Source organism: Clupea harengus, chromosome 17 (genome assembly GCF_900700415.2).
Source record: "Clupea harengus chromosome 17, Ch_v2.0.2, whole genome shotgun sequence".
NCBI classification, from domain to species: Eukaryota; Metazoa; Chordata; class Actinopteri; order Clupeiformes; family Clupeidae; genus Clupea; species Clupea harengus.
The window spans coordinates 21,315,856-21,340,816 of NC_045168.1; the positions used below are offsets into that span (position 1 = coordinate 21,315,856).

The following is a 24,961-nucleotide window of genomic DNA, read 5'->3' on the forward strand; positions in this document are numbered from 1 at the left end:
AGGATTAGAGGAATTGAGAACTTAATACATGAAAAACACACACACATATTTCGCAAAACCCCACAATGGTGTGTGTTGTTGGTATCAATGCCACACAACGGAACACCGGTCACAATGACCTTTATTACCCATCATGCACTGCAGCTGCCATCTGTGCTGATGCAGCTGGTGGCCCTAACCAAATGTGGTGCAGGTTTACGATCCAGTGAGAGGCACAGGTGTGTGTGTGTGTGTGTGTGAGTGTGTGTGAGTGAGTGTGAGTGAGTGTGTGAGTGAGTGTGTGAGTGTGTGTGAGAGAGAGAGCGAGATATCTGTGCAAGTCGTACCGCTCCAAGGGCTTTAGTAGTCAACATTATGGATATGGAGAGAGTCAGAAACAGAACAGAATCACAGACGTGAAAAAAGAAAAGAAAGAAAAAGTGATAAACGAGATGAGAAGAGGGGAGGAGAGGACAGAACAGGAGGAGAATTTTGCAATCTAAGGAGTTGAACGTGAAGACGACCCTTGACAGTCATAAGTCAAAGCCACAACCCTCTCCACCCACAACAAGGTCAGATATGAGGAAACACTCCTAAACACACACACACAAACATGTTACACTAACACACCTAACAGTCTAAACCTAAAACAATCTGAACATAACAAGGCATAAACCAGGGCAAGACAAGGCTAACACAAATACACACAGACCACAACACACACTTCTGCCCTGAGAATACACCCATATACACACCACCCACTACATCTGTTTAGTGACTAATTCCACAAGAGCACTAAGCTAATCAATGATCTCCTGGCATTTTTGCAGATAATGTTCAGCTTTAGAGAACAAAGGGAGAACAAATTAAATAAACAAATAAATCATCAAATGCCTGAGAGCGCTCTCTCTTTTCAACACTCAAAGAAGACCTTCACACACACAAACATGCGTTCGGCTAATCCATACGGATGTGGATAATGCATTCTCCTCCTGGATTTTGGGACTTTGAATGTTGTAATGGAAATGTATTAAGAACTAAGCGTTGTTGTTTTTTTTTTTTAGTTCTTTGCTTAGAAGCACTCTTGTTGTTTTAATATTCTATTCTGTTCTGGAACATTCCACGGTTGAGAGATAAGGTGGTCAGACAGACACAAATGCTTCCCCCTCCCTTTGTCCTCCTGTCTGGGTCAAGACTTCTCCCGTTGAGTCTTGGAAAACAAGACTTTCGTGAGTTACTGTCCTACCCAGGTGCTGTGTTATACCAACAGGCCTCACCGCCCAACAGTAACGTTCCACTGAAAATGAGGTGCATAATCACCGAGTAGTTTTAAAAAGCTGTGTGTGTTCTTCATTTTGGGGACTGGCACTGCCTGAGAGCTGAGGACCCCACCCCCACTAGCAAGTGTAAAGGTTTTAACGTTAGACACGTGAAAGGTGTGTGAAGTGGCTGAGCTTTATGTACATCATTTGAAGGCTCATTGAACAGTGTGTGAAGTGTCTGATGCCCACAGATGTGAGACACTCAAACGCACAACACTCTCTCTCACACTCTATTACTTACCCTGATTCAATTACTAAAAACACACACAATCAAATGCATATTGCCTGTGGCTTGACTATAGTTCATGTTAGGGGTCTGTGAAGCCATGCTCCTGACTCTAAACTGCACTCTAAACCTACGCTACATGTTAGCTACATGCTAACTCCACCTCTGGTCTCTGAGCTACTACACAATGTCCAGTACTCAGGCAGGTAGAGCTCAGGTAATACCTGTGACCTAACTGATATGCTGTTCGCTGATATTGGCGTGCTTCCTTCCATGTTGTTAGCATCCTTCACTCTCTGCTTCGTGGCTAACTGCCTGCTTGGCTCGAAGCTTGGCTCTACTCCCAGCCTTCTATGCAGGAGCTAGGGGGCTACTCTAGCGAGGCGGTTGTTTCTAGCGCTGCTAAGAAAATCATGCCTGCTGGCCAAGTTTATCCTTCTCATTATGGCGTCCGAACAGCAGAATGTCTTGGCTGAAGCCTCGGCCAAGGATCCTCCCCCACCACCCGATGTGGAAGAAACGACTTCCAAAGGGTAATGTACTTAAAGAGAGCAATCGAAGTTTATTGCCCAGAGTGCCGGCACCCGCCCACACCTGCTGCTGATTGGAGATCTGAAGCTAATTATTTGTTGTCTTGTTCTCTTTGAGTTAGTGTCAAGAGTCTGAATGCCAGGGAGAGAAGTGCTAGCCATAGCATAGCGCACTGCTAACCTGCTTGGTCTCCTGCTTACACAACACATACCCTTCCCTGTAAACACATGTTCAAGAAGAATGCAACCGGTTCTCTTCCGCAGTTGTGCTTGTGAAATTTCAGAGACATTGTACTATGCATCTGAATGGAAATTCCCAAATTTCTCTCGATCGATTCTCCATTTTTTTTTTTTGCAGCTCTGGGGACCAGTTTTTAAATCGGCGGTTAAGAAAGAAACCGGTCTTGTTTCCCTGTAGCGGTCGGGGGCTTTGCGCTGGAATACCTAATCAGCAAGCACAGCGTGAGGCTGCGGGAACTCAGCGGAGAACCAAGGGATGACTCAACTCCAAAAGAAGTCTTCTTCTCTCTCTTTTACTTTCTTCTCATGTCTTGTCTTCCACTGCCGGCGTTATTTCTTCGAGAATTTAAAAAATATATAATAATAACTGAAATGTCATGTATACAGCGGGGCTCTGCAGAGAAGCCGATTTTCTTAGAGGTCCTTCAACGGCCAGTAAACGCGTTTTCACCGGGTTTTTTATTTGAAGCTGGTGACAGTTACATTAAATAACACCAAATGAGCCATTCAACCACGATTAGGCTCTAATCCCTAAAAAAAGGGAACAAATACCAACAAAACTGACAAATACACAAAACATCCCAATCCCATCCCAATCTTCCTAACAAATAAACACACCAGCCCACAGCTGCAAACACACACACACACGCACACACACACACACACACACACACACACACACACACACACACACACACACTTGTTATTATAAGGCTGCACTAGCTGATTCCAACATCAAGGCCCATATTAAAAACTGGATAAAGGCGCTGTGAGAGATGGACTCTCCTTCTCCTCTCTCGCCCCTTCCTCCCATACCCCTCTGCTTCAGTGGTTAACAAAAACTGATGATTTTATTATTTTTATCACTTTTTCTTACTGAAAAGTGATACTCAGCAGATCCGGATTAATCCCCCCTCACCACCACCCCACCTAAACTTGTTCTTTAAATGTGGCACAGCTTAAAAAGCTCTCTCTCACACACACACAGTCAGACAGACATACAGACAACTTGGAGATGAGACCCACGCGCACGCGCACACACACACACACACACACACACACATCCCAACAGTGGCCTCACCATCTTTTAAACATCCGTTTCATTCCCCCTCCCTCTTCTTTAAATAAACAGAGAAGAACATAAATGCAGGATGAAACTCGGACAAAGACACACCAAAGACACAACACTCTTGTCAGCGATGGGGCTAGCCGTTACCATGCTGAAGAAAAGAGGGAAGAGGGGCGAAGGAGGTGAAGAGGCGGGGGGGGCAACAGATAAGAGGAGAGAAAGACAGTGGAGTAAAGTTCTACTTTTCGGCAGTGTGCTAAGTAATTACAGGCCTATACTGAACTTACCCTTCATGAGCTAGATACATGAAAAATGTAATCAGCTAAACAAGCTTTTTAAATAATAACAGTATTTTAGGGAAGTTCGTTTTAAATCTAAATCACAGTACAGAGACTGCTCTAACTAAAACAGTCAATGATCTTGCAAAGAAGGTCTCACTTCTTATTCTCTGATATTTGAGTGCTGCATTTGACACAACTGACCACAGCATTCTAATCAATCGGTTAGAAAACTGGGTTGGTCTCTGAACAATACAGAGCGGCAATTTTGTATTAGCCTTGGAGATCAAGAATCAAAGAAATATGACATATCTTGTGATGTTGCACAAGGAAGCTGTCTTGGTCCCTTTCTTCTTTCATTATATTGGCTACCGCTGGATAATACCATCAGAGAACACAATATTAACTTTCTTAGCTATGCTCATGATACACAACTACACATTTCTGTCGAGCCAAAGGACATATGTCCCACATAAGCTAGGTGACCAAAACAACTTTCTTTCACCGAAGAAATGTAACTCAACAGGATGCTGAGAAGCATTCGTGTTTTTATTTCACATAGACTGGACGACTGTAATGCTGTTTTTACTGGTCTTCCAAAAAAAGTAAATTGAGGAACTACAGCTATTTGAGAACTCTGCTGCTAGACTTTTAATGAAAACAAGGGAGGGAGAGAGAGAGAGCACATTACTCCTGCTGTTATACTGCACTGGCGCCCTTGGGTTTTTAAATTGATTTTAAAGTTATTCTACTTTTTAAATGGCAAATTAAAACATTCCTTTTTAATCTAGCTTTTAATTATGTGGGGGGTTTTTTATTGTTATTTTTTAGTCTTTTACTTTACTTTACTATTGTTGTATTCGCTTACTTTTATGACCTTACCTTTTTTTTACCTTTGCTGCTTTGACCCCTTAGATTGAGTGGTTAATGTTTGTGCTTTATTCATTATTATTTTGCATTTTTTGTTGTCTGCTGATATGTAAAGTTTTCTCAATTTTGAGCTGCCTTCCCAGCGTGAAAAGAGCTATACAAATAAAAAGCATTATTATTATCAATCATCTTAATCGTCATAATCATCATTAATACTATTATTATTATTATTATTTTTCAGGGCAGCACTAGACTCTTCTTCACTGGAGGAGACTGATCACCCCCCATTATCTTCCTCTCTTTTTCTTCTTCTCCCTTTTATGCATTCCATCAAATTGCACAACTGTTTTTCCTTATTTCCACCTCTGCACCTCTGTCAGAGAGAACGAGCGAGCGATGGAACGGAGCTTTAGAAAGCAGAGAGGACCAGAGAGGTTTCGTTGGAGGCCAAGCATGCCACAGTGGCCACCGCGGGTGCCGTGAGCACAGGCTTTCTGAGGCTATAAAACAGACCAAAAACAGCCGAAGGCCACAACGAGCTGTAGACCTGACCTGAAACTGCTGCAACTGACTGCGCTACGTGTCATTATCAAGTATTATATCATACAACAGTAGTATTACTGGATAGTCTAGAGTAGTTTTATGAAGGGTCACAGCGAACTTTTCAGAGGAATAATGGCATTTATGGATGTATGGCTGGAGGAAGAGTAATATACATAATTTCGGTGGTAGAGGTATGGATTGAGAAATGGAGAGTGAAACCACAAGGGTGTGTTTTGAAGCCAAAAGTAACAGACAGAACTGATGAATCATGACTGAGCTAACAGGCTTCATACAGCTGCCAAGTCCAAAAAACTCCACTCGGGACTCCAGTAAATCAGTTAGCTGCAGAAGCACAACATCAGTTAAGTTAACACTGAGTGGAACGGGACTGGAAAGATTGTTTGCTTTTTGGAGAACTTGAAAGACTTTGAAGAGAGAGAGCTTCTCCTGACTCATTTCATGTTTGGTGGTTCACTGGTACTAGGGGTGGGCGATATGGCCAAAATCTTCTATCACGGTATTTGTAATTTTATATCACGGTTATGGTATATATCACGGTTTATTATACGTGGGGTGACGAGATTTGAGTTTGTGAAAAAGAGGACACTTCAGCGGTGGCGAAATGTGTCCACAGACATATGTATGACACAGTATGATCATTTATTTATTGCCCCTTAAGAACACTAAGGTGCAGAAACAATACTGCCTCAATAGGCTATTGGCCTAAGCAATAGTGGCCAGTATATGCCTACTTTGTACTGAACGTTTCCATTGAATCTTTAAATAGTAAGATTAAAACAAAGTGCATGTAGTGGCATAGTCCAGTGCTTATGTGGCTTTCAGTGGTTCTTTAATGTACTTTCAGAAGATAAATCAAGTGTTAACTTTCTTTTCAATGTTTGTTCATATGTTAATGCAATAATGATGAGAAAAATATTTTCTTATATGGCCATATATTAAAATAATAAAATGAAGAAGTTGGCAATTACACAGACGCCCCATTGACCGCTTCAGCCCGTTGCTGCGACGTGCGAACGTCGCCGCAATATTGGTGAGGTGAAGCCTGTAAACAAATGCAACGTAAACGATGGATAAAAAGCACTTTAGCGTTTACATTTCTCAACCGATTTCACTGAGTCGTTTTTATATTCAAGGGTTTATGATCTAGGTGGAGTACCAAAACAAGTTTTGTCTCCATGTTACTTAGAATCTCGACGGTTATAATCGCCATAGACATATGTACATACATGTATATGTCTATGATAATCGCTGCTCCTTCACTATGAAATACTGAAAACAAATCTAAACTATCTAAATAGTGCATCTTTAACTACTAATATTTGACCATCATTGAGAAAAATGGAACAGAATCTGAAAATAAATGGCTTCACTAGACACTTTTCAGTCCATATTTTTCAGTAGGCTAACTCTTTCAGTAGAATCTTTCCCAACAGTCGAGGATTACTCAACAAGTAGGCATGACAGTCCTTGCAGGTCATGTGCTTAAAAAATGTACTAGGTATCTTATTATACGGCTCTTCAGAATGTTCAAAAAAGTTCAGTTGATTTGAATGGGTCACCCCAACGTTTGCAGGTCTGTAGCATAATGTCTTTATATTCACTGCTGCGAAAAAGTAGTGACCGTCATTGGCAACGGGTTTTGTGCTTTGATTCACGTCTTTCATATCATATCATTCCGCAAGTAGTCCGGTCATTTAACGTAACTTGAAGTCAGCAAGTAATGGGTTGCAACGCAACACCTGAAACTTGAAAGTTCTATTTGCCTGAAGAACTCTTTTTTCTAAATGGAAATCACGAAACGGCAACAAAATCGTTAAAGAGGTATTTTGGAGGAATGTCTTCTATCGTTTTGGCGAGTAACTGTATAATAATCGGGATGATGTATAATTTGGAGGTCATTATCTAAAAATAAATCGATTGGATTTCAAAATAAGAGTATACCGCGGTTGAAACGGTATAGCCAAATCTCTCCCGGTAGACACATTTCTACCGTTGCACGGTATATACCGTCATACCGCCCAGCCCTAACTGGTACCAACACACTCATCCACCAAGAGCCACAAGCAGGCGGTTATCTTGTGTGCATCTCTCTTGGATACAAGAATGCGAGACGATACACTCATAGCCGGTCACGTCTTGTCAATCTCACTGAACTAAGGTATAGTCATATGCAGAAAAAATCAATGTGTTGCAACTGTACAAATCAGCGGCGGTGCAAATCTAGCACGTGCTGCTACACCTTCATTAACCCAGCCCAATGCTAAAACAGTGATAGCAACTAGCATGAACTCGTAACTTGGCTTGACTGGATTTACAGAAATCGCAGATTCCTCATGCAACAGGTAACTACGTGATTTAAACACAAACCCAAGGTTAGCAACACCTGTTTTCTTGGGCACAGAAGACAACTCATTGGTATTGAAGACCACCATTTTAAGATTTTAAGATGAAGTGATGTAAAAAAAACTGGCTGGTTTCTCATTAGCATATAGAATAATTTGCCTCACTTGCTCTTGCCTTGAAGTAAATCCCACAATTCCCTCCAAAGCTCAGTGGAAGCAGTGCAGAATGTTTGAACGCGTCGTCATTTGAACCACTCCGCAATGTGCTGCGCCTCTGAAAATGTCACGTTACCGTGGTGACGGGAGCGTGACCTCAGCCGAGTGGGGTAGAAATGACCTCAAAACCTCCAGAACCGTGCGGAACCGAGGCGCGCCGTACCGTACCCCACTCCTCTGGAGGCACCCTGGGGGCCCAAACCAGGCTGACTCAGCACTTCTGCGTCTCTAACTCTCCAACACACACACACACACACACACACACACACACACACACACACACCAACCCACCCAGCCTCACTGGGCCACTGAGGAGAGATAAGACAGAGAAGTGCAGAGTCTGCATCCCATCCTCTCCTCTCCACCGCTCTCCCGCTGGCTCTCACTCCCTCTGATTCCATCTTTCTATCTTTCTTTCTCTCTCTCTCTCTTTCCATCCTGTCCTATCCCATTAGCCCTCTCTTCCTCTCAGATTCCATCTTTCTTTCTAGCTTGCCTGCTCACAGCAACCATGCATCATTTTCATCTGACAGGAAAAAGAGTGAGACAAAGAAAGAGAATGAGAGAGAGAGAGAGACAGAGAGAAAGAGTGAAAAGCAGGTAGAGCAAGTAAATGTGGAAGAAAGAGAGAGAGAAAGAAAGAGAGCTTAAAAAGATGGAAGACATGATGATAACCCGGCAAAAGGTTAACTGAGAGGTTAATAGTTGCCACTCTGCAGTTCTGAGTGTAGTAGGTTCTGTGCTGTTTGTAGTGTTTGTGTGTAGTAGTGGGTAAGTGTGTGTAAGTGTGTTTATTTGTGTCTGTACATGTATGTGTGTGTGTGTGTGTGTGTGTGTGTGTGTGTGTGTGTGTGTGTGTGTGTGTGTGTGTGTGTGTGTGTGTGTGTGTATCTGTACAAGTGTATGTATGCTGCACTGGGGAGCTGACAAGGATTTATGATAACCACAACTTGTATCACACAGCTTGTAATTTACTCAGGAATAAAGAGAAAGCTGGGATCGTGTGTGTGTGTGTGTGTGTGTGTGTGTGTGTGTGTGTGTGTGTGTGTGTGTGTGTGTGTGTGTGTGTGTGTGAGGGCTCTTGAGACTATGGTGGCCCTCGGGGGACACTTTGTTCCGCCTGAGGTCAGAGCTGAGGGAATCGATAGGGCTGATGAATGTCTTCCTCTCGACTGGTGGCTTCCACGCCCACCCGCCCAGCGCCTTCTCACAAGCGCACACACACACACCCACGCACGCACGCACACCCACACTAACACACCCACTCATCCATACACACTCAAAACACAAACACATCTCCTCAAGCAGGCAGGACCAGAACTGTCACAACCTTAACACACACTCCTCCATACACACTCACTGGTCCGCACACTCAAAACACAGACACACAAACACATCTCCTCAAGCAGGCAGGACCAGAACTGTCACACCCTTAACACACACTCCTCCATACACACTCACTGGTCCGCACACTGAGCCCTCACACACAGACGCCCAGGCACACTCCAACAGCTTGTCAACATTCTGGTGCTGTTTGAGAAGTTTAAAAGTATGGAGGCCCCTAGCTTAAAGGTGTAAACAGTTTTATCTCCCTTCCCTTTGAAGAGGATATCTCAGGAGAGCATGTCTTAAAGAGACTGGACTCGCCTAGAGGTGCCTAAGAAACCACTGCCTGAACTTGTGTGTGTGTGTGTGTGTGTGTGTGTGTATGTGCGTGTGTGTGTGTGTGAATGGGTGATGGTGAGTGTGTGTGTGTGTGTGTGTGTGTGTGTGTGTGTGTGTGTGTGTGTGTGTGTGTGTGTGTGTGTGTGTGTGTGTGTGAATGGGTGATGGTGAGTGTGTGTGTGTGTGTGTGTGTGTGTGTGTGTGTGTGTGTGTGTGTGTGTGTGTGTGTGTGTGTGTGTGTGTATGACTGTGATTGACTGCATGAGCGTGCATGAGGCTGTGTGTGTGTGTGTGTGTGTGTGTGTGGCCGAGCGAGAGAGCGAGAGACTCACCTATGAGGGCTTCAAAGCAGTTGGCCATGGCATGTCTGAGGTCGGACTCCCTGCAGAGGTCAGGTCCATGAGCATAAAGCATGAAGCGGTCCAGCTCCAGTTTCTGCACACACACACACACACACACACACACACACACACACACAATGTGGTCAGGATATGTACCAGGAAGTGGTCTACCATCAGCATACACACACACAGACGCTATTATGGTCAATAGAAATAGTACAATTATTTCAGTGGTGCAGACTCAATAGAGGCTGGTGATGTACTATGCAGGAGACAAGGGGAGGCGTATGGGGACATGGAAAATGTGTTTGAGTTTATTAAACAGCACCCAGACCCACCAGGCACACACACATACACACACACACACACACAGCAAAGCAAATCACATTAAAGATGGAGATGAAAATGATTCTCTTCCTCCATCTCATTCCCTCCCTCATTTCTGTGAATTATCTGCTTTGGCAAGATTGTTCGTGATATAGTCATGCCAATAAATTAATTGAATTAGCAAGACAGAGCTAGAGGTGTGTGTGTGTGTGTGTGTGTGTGTGTGTGTGTGTGTGTGTGTGTGTGTGTGTGTGTGTGTGTGTGTGTGTGTGTGTGTGTGTGTGTGTGTGTGTGTGTGTGTGTGCGTGTGTAAATGTTTCTGAGCTGGGAGGGACAGAGAGGTTGTCCTAGTTGTTAGCCAACAACACTCCCTGAGTCAGTACCAATCACTTTCCTGCTGGCTGAGACACTAGGAAGCACACAGGCCAAGAGTCTGTCTGTTACAGACAGACTGCAGTGGTCTGCCATTTCAATACTACAATACTGTGCAGATGTGTGTCTGATGCATGTGTGTTTACCGAGACAGAGAAAAGAGAGAACATTTGTGTCAAACATTAGCTAACGTTGTTCTCTGTCTGACTCAGAAGGTAGGCCCATCTCCCTCAAGCTAACGCAATGGCCAATAGGGGGAGGCTATGCAAAGACTAAAGCTACTCTACCTGCTGTTGTATTAACAGTGCCACAGATTCACCAACCCCTTCCAGTGGTGTTAGCTTGTCTAATTTCTCTTGAAATTTACAGGTACAAAAAAATAAATAAATAATGCATTACACAGGAGAAATGCATCATTGTGACATGTCACAGACAAGGTAAATAAACTCCACCTTTCCAACCACACACACACACACACACGGCTATATTCCACAAACGTGGCTGTGAAACAGATATGAAGTTTGAAGAGGCAATTGATTCTGCTTGCAAGAGTGAAGTGGGATAGGTTGCTGCTGTTTTCTCTTCATGAGACAATTACAAGTGTTTTTGTGCATGGCAGCTTAAGAGAAGCCTGGTAAACAAGTTGGCAAGAGATCGCATTGAATCACTCTCTCTCGCTTCCCCTCTCTCACTGACACGCACACACACTCTCTCCCTGGTGAGCAAATTGGAACGAGGTGGAGTGTGTGAATGTGAGGGGGGGGGGGGGGGGGGTGAGAACAAGAATGAGTGTGTGTGTGTGAATGTATGAATGTGCGTATATGTGTGTGTGTGTGTGTGTGTGTGTGTGTGTGTGTGTGTGTGTGTGTGTGTGTGTGTGTGTGTGTGTGTGTGTGTGTGTGTGTGTGTGTGTGTGTGTGTGTAAGCGCGCGAGAGAGAGAGAGAGAGAGTGCTAATGTGAACACCGGCAGCTGCATCTCCATATTCAATGGGGAAACAACATGAAAGATTACAGTTTTAATTGCTTTCTCCACATCTTGAAATGGTTGCTGTAGTGTTCTCCAGTACAGGCCCAGAGAGACTCGGAGCAGGAGAGAGAGAGGGAGAGAGAGAGAGAGAGAGAGAGACACAGAGAGAGAGAGAGAGAGGGAGAGAGAGGTAAGAGGGAAGGCGAGAAAGAGCCGGAAAGAGCATGTGGGAGACACAGACACAAAAAGATGCAGGAGAGGCAGAGAAACAACAGAAAGGGAGAACATAAGGAGAATGGATGCGAGGTAAGGGACACAGTTATTCCAGTGCTGGATGCTAAAGCCTCTTCAATGGGAAACGGCGAACCGTAAGGGCCAGGAGGAGAGGAGAGGTAAATGGAAAAGAAAGTTAGCAGGGAGACAGGGAGGGAAATCTAAAGAGAGAGGATGAAAGAGAGAGAGAGAGAGAGCTAGAGCATGTCAGAAAAGTGAACAGAGTATCCCGTGGGTTTGTTCTTTGTCCGGGGGGAAATCTAAAACCTCCCCTCTAAAGTCCTACAACAATAACCTCTGAGCTCTAATTACAAGGCTCCCAGAAACAGCCCAAACACAAAGTAGGAGGGAAGAAGGGTGAGAGAGAGAGAGAGCGGGACCCAGAGAAAATACTCTCATAGAAAATCTTTTGTCAAAGTATTCTAGTCCGCAATGCAGCTGACCGAAACCAGAGCCAACATGGCCGACTAACTATAGGTGACATTGAAAGAGGTGCAAGTGTCTCCTGGACCAGTATAGCAATGAAAGAGTATGAATGAATTATATGTGTGCAATTATATGTATGCGGGCCTACAGCTGTAACTTACCTTAGCCAGCATGGCCAGGTGCTGGTTCTGGACAATGGCGGTACGGTAGGTGGCCAGCCCCCCCTCCTCCAAGCAGGGGAACAGGTAGTACAGGTGCACACTGCGGAGACACACGGACACACACACGGACACACACACGGACACACACACGGACACACACACGGACACACACACGGACACACAGGGAGAAAAAAAAAATGCTGCGTCAGGCTCGACGGGTGCTGAGTCTAGGGTTCACAACGGTACGCTGAGTCACAGACACACACACACTCACCCAGAGTCAGCACACCCATACATCCCAACTGGGACAAAAGTAGGAAAAAGTTTTTGGTAAGAACAACCTAAAGTCACCACAGGGGAGGAACTCTAGTGAACGCAGCATCAATTCACGGGGTACCCATTCTAGAATATTCTGTCTAATGAGCGGTAGACTCACAAGACCTTTGAGTTATCACTGCAGAATTGAATCGTATAGTCCCTATAACAACCACAACCTAGAAAGTGTGTCCTGAAGTTGCAAATCAGCCAGTTGTATAGTTGTATTGACAATTATGGACGTGGGCAGCATATCCTCTTCACTGTGTGCATACTCAGACACTGAGATTGAAATAGAGTCCTCGATGGTCCGACACACATTTAAGGAACCGGAGGGGGGATCCAAGTGGCAGAGTCAGTTTGGATTGAACACAACATATTAAAATTAGATGGAGCATTAAAAATTAAGCATTAAAAAAGACAGCCAGCTGCAAACACACACTGACACACACACACACTGACAAACAAACACACACTGACACACACACTGACACACACACACACAGAGTCCTTATAGGCAATACTCCGCATTATATGAAGGAACATTGCATATTCATTTAGAAACCAATAAAAACTAAAATGGAGGGGGGGGGGGTCTATTATTTAAACAGAGACTGTAGGAGATTAATCGTCAAGGCTGATGCAAGCAATGAAGCAGCTTCAAACACCTTAGTGCTTAAAAGGAGGCGTGCATTAGCATAAAAACAAGCTACTCTTTCCAGGACATCTCATTTTCAGGGTGTGAGAGTCCCTGGGACACACAAAGGGGGGGCTGAGTAGATGGGTTAAGGCCGAGATATGCTTCTACGACTGCGTTCCTGTGTAGTCACGCAGTCGCTTCGACGGAGTCGTGAACCTTTCGAAGTACTCCGTCGGTTGGTGGATGTCGCAAAGCAATTCACCACCAGAACAGTAGGGGGCGCAGCGGTTTTTTCCCGCTACCCACAAGGTAAACAGCGACGGATTGGATCAATCACAGCCCTGCGGTCTCCCTGCGCTCTCCGTCCCCTTGACGGATAGTTAAAACATTTGGGAGGTGCATGTCAGGCCACGGAGAGGTGCTCAGAGAGGGTTTGCAACGACGCAGAGGGCTCTGCTTGTCTCCGTGTCTGCTGATACGGACGACCATAGATCAGGCTTTAGGAATTGTGTGTGTGTGTGTGTGGTGTGTGTGGTGTGTGTGTGTGTGTGTGATGTGCAAGGGTTTTGTATATCTGAACAACAGACAGAGGCAGGTCTGAGCTTGAGCTTTTGTCTAGTTCTGAGGCGAGACCTAAAACATTCACACCTTCACCTTTAGTGCAAATATACTGAAGGAACTCATTAGTTCATCAAGTGCTTGTTTGAGTGTTTATGTGTGTGTGTGTGTGTGTGTGTGTGTGTGTGTGTGTGTGTGTGTGTGTGTGTGTGTGTGTGTGTGTGTGTGTGTGTGTGTGTGTGTCTGTCTAAGTGCAGCAGGTACAGTCTGAGTAGTGCTGATTGTAACAAGGTCCTCGATGAGGTGTTTACCTCTGGGGGAAATCGTGGCCTCGCTTTTTATCAAGAGACACACACACACACACACACACACAGAGAGACAGGACTGACCTCTAACATTGCTCAGTACAGCAGGTGTGGAAGAAGACTCTTTGACTAACTGATGCACGCACGCACACACACATTCTGAGCTTGTGCTTTGGTCTAGTTCTGAGGCGAGATCTAAAACATTCAGACCTTCACCTTTAGTGCAAATATACTGAAGGAACTCATCAGTTCATCAAGTGTCTGTCTGTCTGTACATATGTGTGTGTGTGTTAGTGTGTGTGTGTGTGTGAACATATGTGTGTCTCTCTAAGTGAAACAGGTACAGTCTGAGGAGTGCTGATTGTGACAAGGTTCTTGATGAGGTATTTACCTCTTGGGGAAATCATGGGCTCGCTTTTTATCAAAGGACACACACACACACACACACACACACACACACACACACACACAAACACAGAGAGGCAGGACTGACCTCTAACACTGCCCAGTGCCGCAGGTGTGGAAGAAGGCTCTTTGAACATCAACTTTATAACATAGATCCATAAAATGCACTACCAATCATTTGCTATTTGATAATGCATTCAATCAGATCTATATATTTTTTAGTGCTGTCAGTTTAACGCGTTATTAACGGCGTTAACGCAAACCCATTTTAACGCCGTTCATTTTTTTATTGCGAGATTAACGCGAATTTTTTTTTATTAATTTTTTTTTTTTTTTTAGATAAACATTCTTTTTGGCCTCGCAAACTGTGTAGTAGGCGAACGTTACGGTTTGAGTGAATGGCGAGCGCGATACGGCGAAATGGATGATAAAAAGCTTCTGAATGGAAAGTTTACTTTTAAAAGTTGTGTTGTGCAAAAGAAGCGAGCTTCACTGTTGTCTGAAAATGTCAACAGGAGGCAGCTGGCTGAAGGCAAAGAAGTAGTAGGCTTACCTTTTATTGGTAACCTAACTGTTACGGTTCATTGTTTCTGAAATAAGAGGCCTGACTGCTATGTTCCCAGCAAACTTGAAAAAAAGAAAATATTAAGCCATGGTTTAACTGCACTATAGGCCGAGTCCTTGTTTACCTGAAATGTGCACTTTATAATTTTATTTTGTACCGCCCTGTTTGGCAATATTTGGTTTTCAATAAAATAAAACATTTGCATAAAAGCAAGCCAATCAACTTTTCCATGTTGATAAGGGCATTAAAATAAAAATAAAATGATGGAAAAAATAAATAAACGAAGGGACATTTAGAATAGATAAAAATTTGCGATTAATTGCGATTCATTTTGAGTTAACTATGACATAAATTAGATTAATCGCGATTAAATATTTTAATCGTTTGACAGCACTAATATTTTTTGTATGTTTCTAAGTTGCGAAACAACAACTGGGTGTGTAAATATTTGCATATGAGGCTGCTACTCGCACATCCTGTACATTAGTATGGCATAAGTCATCAGCTGGCTCCTCCAACTACAACGAGATCAGCAGGTTCACGTGAGGCAGTGATTCCACAGGAACAGACAGAAGCTCCACAGTGCACAGTGGATATGGAGCTGCAGCGAGCCCTAATACACAGCCGTTAGGCAGAAATAAATCTGCCCCTCTTGATGTTAATGTCATGCTGGGCCCAAGGCAACACAACGGTTGACCTACAATATTAATATTAGTCCACGCTATTGCCGTCCCACTCATGGCGTGTACCATGCAACAGAGTTTCTTAACTCAATCGAACGACTGCAAATTCAAGACAGAGGCAATAGTGTTGTCTAATTAATATTCCATTATACTGTAGTTTTAGAAAAAAAAACTTAGGAGAGAAGCCCTCTGCAGGCAACAGATGCTAAAGTTAGCTCACAAGCCGTCGGCCCCAGAACACAGATGCTAAAGTTAGCTCACAAGCCGTCGGCCACAGAACACAGATGCTAAAGTTAGCTCACAAGCCGTCGGCCACTAGATCTGTTAGCTAGATTTGTGGCTCTGACACAACAGACACCTCAGACTTGCACTACAGGCCCTCTCATCGACTCGCAGACGCATCCTGGCCATATCGCACAATGTATTAGATGACTGAGACTGAGCGCAGTGGTTTTTATCATATTATAGTACAATACTATATACTTACAAGACAACTTTCGAAACGGGAACAGTCAACATTCATTATTTTGTATTTGCACCTGCCGATCATGATTTGAGTGCCGCATTAGAACACAGACTTTTATCAACACAGCGCATTTGTATATGCAGCACATTGCAAAATATTAGACTTGTGTTCAATTAAACTTCTCCGGTCACAAGCCGCTACTGCTTGGAACACACACACATTTTTTTTTTAATTTTAAACATTTTTTATCAGAAACCAATTCAGCCCACAGAGCCGAAATGTTCACAGAGGTAACATCACAGCAGACGGCAAGAGATGAAAGACTGTAAAAACAAGAAAGAGGGGAAAAAGAAAAAAGAGGATGAAAAAGGATGTCAGAGGGGTTTGTGTGGCGTTTGTTTGTGTTTTTATTTGTCAGGCCTAATCAATGCTGTGAAGGTCAGAAGAAGGCTTGAAGTTCCCCATCCCACTCGTCATCATTACTGCAGACTGCTGCAAGCGTGTTTTAGGGTTTAAGGAAGATTTGAGGAGATTGAGGGTCTTTGTCTGACTATTCGGAGGCAGGAAGAATGGAAGAGAGAAAGAGAGAAAAGGGGGACCAAGAGAGACCGGAGGAGGAGGGAGGGAGAGAGATAAAGAGAGAGAAGGAGAGAGGGTGCAAGGAAGGAGAGAAGGGATGATAAGGAGATATGTTTTGTCTTAATGCAGATGGGTGCGGCAGGTTGTGATGATTTGTTGACAGAGTTGCAGAGAAGAGGAAGAGAGGCGGACAGGGGGAAATGACTGCTTTATAAAACACACAGACCACAGAAGGACAAATGAACTGCATTTAAACCTACTCCCCCAAGCCTCGTAATAAAGCCTTCTCTCTCGCTCTCTCTTTTTCTATCTCTCTCTCTCTCTCTCTTTTGCCTTCAAACACATAGAACAAACAAATAAAGAAGAGGAAGGGAGGGAGGGAGGGAGGGAGGGATGGATAAATAAAGGCATGAATAAATAATGAGAGCTGAAGCAGAGGGAAGGTCCCGGCTGTGTCTCAATGCAACACACAAGGCCATCCAGAGAATGGTCTAACTTTCATTAGTGCTACAGCGTTTTCTGTATTAGCTTTCCTGTTGGCAAGACCTCTCCCTTTCTGTGTGTGTGTGTGTGTGTGTGTGTGTGTGTGTGTTTGAACAATAATGTACTATTAGCTGGTGTACAGGTGCCAGCGTAGGCTCTGTTGGCGCTGTGGATGGAAGTGTGATACATGCTGTGCGTAGTATGTGTGAGCGAGTACATCTGTATGAAGATAGTGTTTGTGTGTGTGTGTGTGTTATTAGTGCCTATGTATGAGTGTGCATGTCCATGTCCGTGTGTGTGTGTGTGTGTGTGTGTGTGTGTGTGTGTGTGTGTGTGTGTGTAATGAGAGCAGGGCTTTATCACCTGGGAGCCACTCTGCTCCATACATAGCCAGCTAATTAGCGGTTGTCATGGAGAAAATTCATTTTTAAAGAGAAGGGAAAAATGATAAAATAAGGAGGATTTAAAAACAACATCTTCACATTCACATTCTAATTACCAGTAAACCACAAAGAGGAGAGGGGGATCAAGGAAAGGTAAAGGAGGAGGTAGGACAGAGAGAGAGAGAGAGAGAGAGAGAGAGAGAGAGAAAGCCAGAGACAGTGAGTAATAAATTGCTGTTATTTCCAATTAATGAAGGTGACATTAACATGGTCATGAACATCAAACACACACACACTCAAACATGTGCTTGCACACACACACCTGGTAAGGAACTCCACAACAGCATCTCCAAGGAACTCCAACCTCTCATTGTGATTTATCCTGTCAAGGCAGAGAGGGGACATGTCACTAATTGACAGAGCAACACACACACACACACACACACACACACACACACACACACACACACACACACACACACACAACCATACAAGTATATACAATTATGTCCAGTGTCCATGTACGAATGTGTGTGTACTTCTGTGTGTGTGAGTGTTTTTCTGTGTGTGTGTGAGTTTGTTTCTGTGTGTGTGTGTGTGTGTGTGTGTGTGTGTTTTTGTGTGTATACCTGGAGGGAGATGGGTCTTCCTGTCCAAGCCTGGACATGATGTTGATTAATGTGTTGATTCCTGACCAATCAGAGAGCAGATTCAGTCATCAAACACACAACACATCCCCACACGGTGTTAACACAGGAAGGTAAACATCCAGCCGCCTCTAATAGACCACTGCCCTCTTTGTCTCAGATGTCTCTCGCTGTCGGCCTCTGTGTGAGCGTGCATGTTTGTTCAAGTGTACATAAGCAAACACTGATATCTTCACTCCTTAACCAGGAATGTCAGAGGCATTTATTTAAGCCACACACACACACACACACACACACACACACACACACACACACACAGATACACAGGCTTTGCCCCCTGAAACAGCAGATAAGTTGAGAGCAGAAAGAAGTGATTGCGTGTTAGCTTTTTGTCCCCCCTGGGGACCCATAGAGGTTAGGGGGCCCACCTTTTTTCCTCATGTACATGTGATGCACCTTCCTGTCACCATATTTGGGCTGGCGGATACCACAGTTGGACAGCGAGTTGCGGGCGTGGTCGGGGTTCATGCCGAAGTTCAGGTGGTGGCTGGGGTGGGTCATGGCCAGCTGAGACAAAGATGGAGACCGAGAGAGGGAGATGGAGAGAGTAAAGACAGACAAAGAGAGTGAGAGAAAAATTGGGCCCATCATGATCAGTGATCCAAGATGGTAATGACATGCTGCCACAACACACACACACACAACACACACACACACACACACACACACACACACACACGTAGAGGATTCAGAGTAGGATAGTTGCTGCATCCTGTCCTACACGGAGACTAAGCATGCTTCGTTTTTGACAGGAAATCAGAGCGAAAGAAAGATGCCAACTCAGGAAGACAGGAGCAAGACAGCTCCAGATGAAGAGAGAGAGGCAAGATTGAGAGAGACAGTTGGAGGAAAAAGAGAAATGCGGAAATGAAAAGAGGAGGAGAATCAGAGAGAGCCAAAGAAAGAGAGAGAGAGAGCCAAAGAGAGGGAGAGAGAGAGATTGTACTCTGTAAAACACAGCCAGCATTTATCAATCTTACATCAAGCGAGTGTGTTCTCAGCAGTAACTTGGCTGCTGTGATGTGCCAAGTCTAAATTCTAACACCCACACCCACACACACACGCGCGCACACACACGTGTGCGCGCACACACACACGTGTGCGCGCACACACACACACACACACAGGTGCACACACACAGGTGCACACACAAGCATGCTCACACACACACGCACGCACACACAGGTGCACGCGCACACACACAGGTGCACACACACACACAAACACACACACACACACGCACGCACACGCTCTCACACACACACTTCTTAAATCAATTTCAAGCTCCAGTGAGATATACGTGTAAGGCAGTGGCCCTTGTGGTTTTACCATTTCGATTTTTAATATTATGAAATACTTCAAGCACGCGGCAGCTCCTCTGAGCGCCGACAAATTTCACTACAAGTCGAGTTTTGTACTGATGATGATAGAAGTGGAATCCTCTTCCCCTGACACCAGCTGTGTGTATGTGAGGCAGGATATACTGTGTGTGTGTAGGTGTGTGTGTGTGTGTGTGTGTGTGTGTGTGTGTGTGTGTGTGTGTGTGTCGTCTGGGACAAACACCATATATCTGGAAGGCCTAGACACATATAAATGCAAAGCATATCTCTGTGGATAGGTTGCAGAGCATCATGGGTGTCTAGAAAGCCTCACCGAGCCAATCATGTGATTTCTTGACTAGAAACTTGCCGTTTCACGCAAGCTTTGATAGTGACAGACAACATTACTGACAGACTAGTCAAACAGAGTGGCGTGTCTGCATTCTGTGTCCAAGTTATCTGCGGGCTTTTACCATGGCAGACTAAGTTTGCTAGGTAGTAAAGAGTGAGAAAGCAGTCCAAAGTATGCGAACAGCAGCGCGTGCAAGAGAACACACATGAAAATGTCAGAATGTGAATGACACAGTAGCCAAACAATCAGCCCAAAATTCAAAGGCTTTGGTTTCAATCCCTGTGTCAATACACTCAAGCAGACACATGTCTGATTATATTTACAAATCACTCTGCGTGTGTGTGTGTGTGTGTGTGTGTGTGTCTATGAGAGTGCGTGAAACAGAGATTTGTGCATATCTAAGTATGTTTGTGCGTGTGTGTGAGTGTGTGTGTAGGAATCTGTGAAAGATGTGAGATAAACACTGTGTGTAGGCATATGTGTATTCCTGTGTGAGGGTGTGTATGTGCTTGTGCGTGTGTGTAATACATTTAGGATTTAAAACATCTTCAGTTGCAGGATTTGGCCAGTTCCCACTGGCCCCCTTATGGCCACTGATTTGGCTACATGACACACAGAGGTCATAGCTCAGAGTTCATAGGTCAGAGTCCATGGGTCACTTTCTCAGTTTTGGCCACAGTCACTCACAGGGTAAATCCACAGGAAAGATTAGCACTGTTCACTCATTGGATACAATGCGACAATAACCCCAAATACGTATTTATTTATTTATTTATTTAGGCTTGTCTAATTAGATCGTTACGTATTGATGTGTATGCCAAGAGGAAGGAGGGTTGCAATGACTCACACACACATGCTCACAGAGACTTTAGGGACTTACAAGACATAACACTCACGCGTGTGTATAAATACTCCCTGATGTACGTAGGCACATACTGGTACATGTGCATGCACGTATGTTCACACACTCACGCACAAACACACAGAGGAAATCTGAAATTGAGGACTTGAATCGTACGGCTGAATTATTTAAATCCCACAGGATGTCTTTGCTGCTGTCTGTCAAAGTGTGTGTGTGTCTCTGAATCATTCAGCAGTGTGCCTGCCCAAGCCCCCCCCCCCACTGGTCAAAACCATATGCCCTGCTCTACCCCTCGGTGCTTACTGACTGGCCACACACACACACACACACACACACACACACACACACACACACACACACACACACACACACACACACACACACACACACACACACACACACACACACACACACACACACACACACACACAGACACACAAACCCCTGCTATTACACAACCCGTTCTGCGTCAATCTGCCTCTTTGAATTGGACACTGTACAAAGAGTGAAGGGTACGTGAGAGGAGAGAGAGAAGAGAAGACAGTGAAGACAGAAGAGGAGAGGGCTGGGGAAGAGAGAGAAGAAAGAGAGAGAGAAGAGAGGTGGGGAAGAGAGAGAAGAAAGAGAGAGAGAAGAGGGGTGGGGAAGAGAGAGAGGAGAGAGAGAAGGGAAGACAGAAGAGATGAGGGGTGGGGAAGAGAGAGAAGAAAGAGAGAGAGAAGACAGAAGAGGAAGAGGGGTGGAGGAGAGAGAGGAGAGAGAGAGAAGGGGTGGGGAAGATAGCAAAGAAAAAGGAGGAAAGCAAATTCAGGGGAATAGAAGATGGGTGGAGGAGAGAGGGAGACAAAGGACAGGGAGAGAGAAGAGAAGAGAAGAGAAGAGAAGAGAAGAGGTCTCACACTTCATCAAACACTTGCCACTTCCACTCAACTTAAATCCATTTGTAGAGACCTGCTTGTTCTGAAGGCCAACCAGTGCCTTGGGCTGCTGGGGGAAATACTATTAGACATGTAGAGGGAAGAAGACCTGCCTGGTTTGGAGGTCAGGGTGCAGTGGTTCGGATTATCAGGTGCAACCATGCACCACACACACACACACACACACAGCCCAACAGAGCTGACAACATCAGTGAGCAGCAAAGAGATCAATAATGGACTTCCTCTGTCTCACACACACACACACACACACACAACATACCATTCCTGCAGTAGGAAGACTGTGAAAAAGAGCTTTCGTGCCACCTTAAGAACATGACTACCAAAGACGGACCACACACACACACACACACACACTCTTCCTCTCTCTCTTTCTTCTTCCTAACCCTTCAGTTCTTTCAGGTCCTCTGATGACCAGTCTCTCTCCCCCCTCTCTCTCTCTGAAGACCTTCACACGGTGATGACGGAGAGCCTCTATATTGCTCCTCTTTGGGCCCAAATAAAACTCATTGATTGGTGATGCATCAGAGCGTGACAGCTCTCCAATACTGCTACAGGCTGTACATGGAGGAGGAACACACACACACACACACACACACACACACACACACACACACACACACACACACACACACCTGCCCTTGCTATTTGCGGGAAGCTTTGTGCTTTCAGCCCACTCACTGTTGTGCTTTACTCTTCAAGAAGACCAAGGTGTGTGTGTGTGTGTGTGTGTGTGTGTGTGTGTTTGTGAAGGAAAGAGACAGAGAGAGAAAGAGCGAGAGAGAGAGAGAGAGAGAGAGAGAGAGAGAAAGAGAGAGAGCGCAAGATCACCAGTAAATCAGCAAACGAATTAAGGTCCAATGAGAGCCCTCTGTTGCCCACTTGCCTAGCGCCAATTAAAACACACTAGCACAGGCAAACCCTAAGTGTGCACATCTGTCTGCCTGTCTCACACACACACACACACACACACACACACACACACACACACACATTCCTCACCTGCAGCAGGCAGCGATCCTCAAACACGTAGCCGATGAGCTCGTCCAGGTGCGAGAGGCACTGGTGGTAGCGGATGTGGTGGGTGAGGACCGGGAGCATCATGGCATGCTGGGAACACGGAACACACACACAACATTTCCACACAGAACACGGAGAACGGATATCAACCTTATATAATACCCAACCAAATCACAGCGTTTAAGACTGGAGAGTACACAGTTGGTGGACAGAACCTACTCAGCACACACTCAGCATATCCAGAACCCAAATAGTAGTCAAGTTAGATGGGACAAGAGAGACAGATAGAAAGAGAGAGAGACAGACAGACAGACAGAGAGATAGAAAGAGAGACAGACAGAAAGATAGAAAGACAGACAGACAGACAGACAGATAGATAGAAAGAGAGACAGACAGAAAGATAGAAAGAAAGAAAGAAGGAAAGAGAGATAGAAAGAGAGACAGACAGAAAGATAGAAAGAGAGACAGACAGACAGAAAGAGAGAGAGATAGAAAGAGAGACAGACAGACAGAAAGAGAGATAGAAAGAGAGACAGACAGAAAGAGAGATAGAAAGAGAGACACACAGACAGAAAGAGAGATAGAAAGAGAGAGACAGAAAGAAAGAAAGAAAGAAAGAAAGAAAGAGAGACAGACAGAAAGATAGAAAGAGAGACACACAGACAGAAAGAGAGATAGAAAGAGAGACAGACAGACAGAAAGAGAGATAGAAAGAGAGACACACAGACAGAAAGAGAGACAGACAGACAGAAAGAGAGATAGAAAGAGAGACACAGACAGGGAGACTGACAGACTTGCAGATACTGGATGAGAATCATATAGTCATGCAAAAGAGATTACAGAGATAAGGGCACAACAAGGAAAGGAGGAAAGACTGAGAAAGACAAACAGATAGAACTCAGAAAGAAAAAGAAAGGAAGAACGAAAGATATGAGAGCTATAGAGACAAAGATGAGGGATAAGTAATAGAAAGAGAGGGAGCAAAAGAATGGAGGGGAAAAAAAAGACTGGAGAGGAACATGGGGAGACAGAAATCAATCAGGCAGTCATTATTTATTAAGAAGTGCTCCAACAGAGAGACAGATCAAAGGATGAAAACCCAATCAGAGGACCAAGGCGAAGGAGAGGGGGGAACGAGGGAGGACAGAGAGAGAGGCAGGGAGAGAGAGAGGGAGGATGAGAGGAGTAAGAGGAGGAATGAGACTGGGAGAAAAAATTCTCATTTTGGCACGCACCAATCCATTCCAATCTCAGAAAGGAAGGACACACATGATTTGGAGCCCCGCACAAAAAGGAAGGAAAGGATAACACTGCCAAATAATGTGTGTGTACAGTGATGTGTGTCTGTGTGTGTGTCTGTGTGTGTGTCTGTGTGTGTGTCTGTGTGTGTGTCTGTGTGTGTGTCTGTGTGTGTGTCTGTGTGTGTGTCTGTGTGTGTGTCTGTGTGTGTGTCTGTGTGTGTGTCTGTGTGTGTGTCTGTGTGTGCGTCTGTGTGTGCGTCTGTGTGTGCGTCTGTGTGTGCGTCTGTGTGTGCGTCTGTGTGTGCGTCTGTGTGTGCGTCTGTGTGTGCGTCTGTGTGTGCGTCTGTGTGTGCGTCTGTGTGTGCGTCTGTGTGTGCGTCTGTGTGCGTCTGTGTGCGTCTGTGTGCGTCTGTGTGCGTCTGTGTGTGTCTGTCTGTGTGTGTGTATTTGAGCTGAGAGCATCTGGGGTATGTGTGATGAGCGTGTGAGAAATGTGTGATGAGGTCTGTGTATGTGTGTGTGAAAGATGAATGAGAGATTTACATTTTGTACAGTGTGTTTGTGTGTGTCTGCTGAGCATCTCAGATGTGTGTATGTGGAAGAATGTGCCTCTGATAGTGTGTGTGTGTGTGTGTGTGTACCTGACAGACATCAGAGCGGATGCCAGTCTTCCAGAAGCCCTGACTACTGAGCTCCACAGTGACCTCTCTCCGCATGGTGTTCTTCTGACGGATCTTCTGAAGAGCTTCCTAAACACACACACACACACACACACACACACACACACACACACACAGCCACACACACAGCCACACACACACACACAGCCACATAAGAAAGAAAAACATAAATCAGTTTACACTCCCACACACTCATTAATGATAACACTCATTGTCAAACACATAAACAGGCGCACACACACACACACACACATTTAGATACATGTCAGAACGCACAAAAATCAGTTAAGACAA

At 44.7% G+C, this 24,961-nt stretch overlaps 1 protein-coding gene across 1 annotated transcript in view; it reads right to left on the reverse strand.

The window, feature by feature from the left end:
• The window catches only part of drosha (drosha ribonuclease III), a 64,316-nt gene that overhangs the window by 21,032 nt on the left and 18,323 nt on the right, over positions 1-24,961 (reverse strand). Inside the window, exons 16-22 of the mRNA XM_031584466.2 lie at positions 24,629-24,736; positions 22,729-22,836; positions 18,627-18,765; positions 18,181-18,241; positions 17,874-17,933; positions 12,170-12,269; positions 9,634-9,736 (exon numbers count right to left, since the gene is read on the reverse strand). Of these exons, the coding sequence (XP_031440326.1) occupies positions 9,634-9,736; positions 12,170-12,269; positions 17,874-17,933; positions 18,181-18,241; positions 18,627-18,765; positions 22,729-22,836; positions 24,629-24,736 (679 nt within the window). The remainder of the gene's footprint in view (positions 1-9,633; positions 9,737-12,169; positions 12,270-17,873; positions 17,934-18,180; positions 18,242-18,626; positions 18,766-22,728; positions 22,837-24,628; positions 24,737-24,961) is intronic.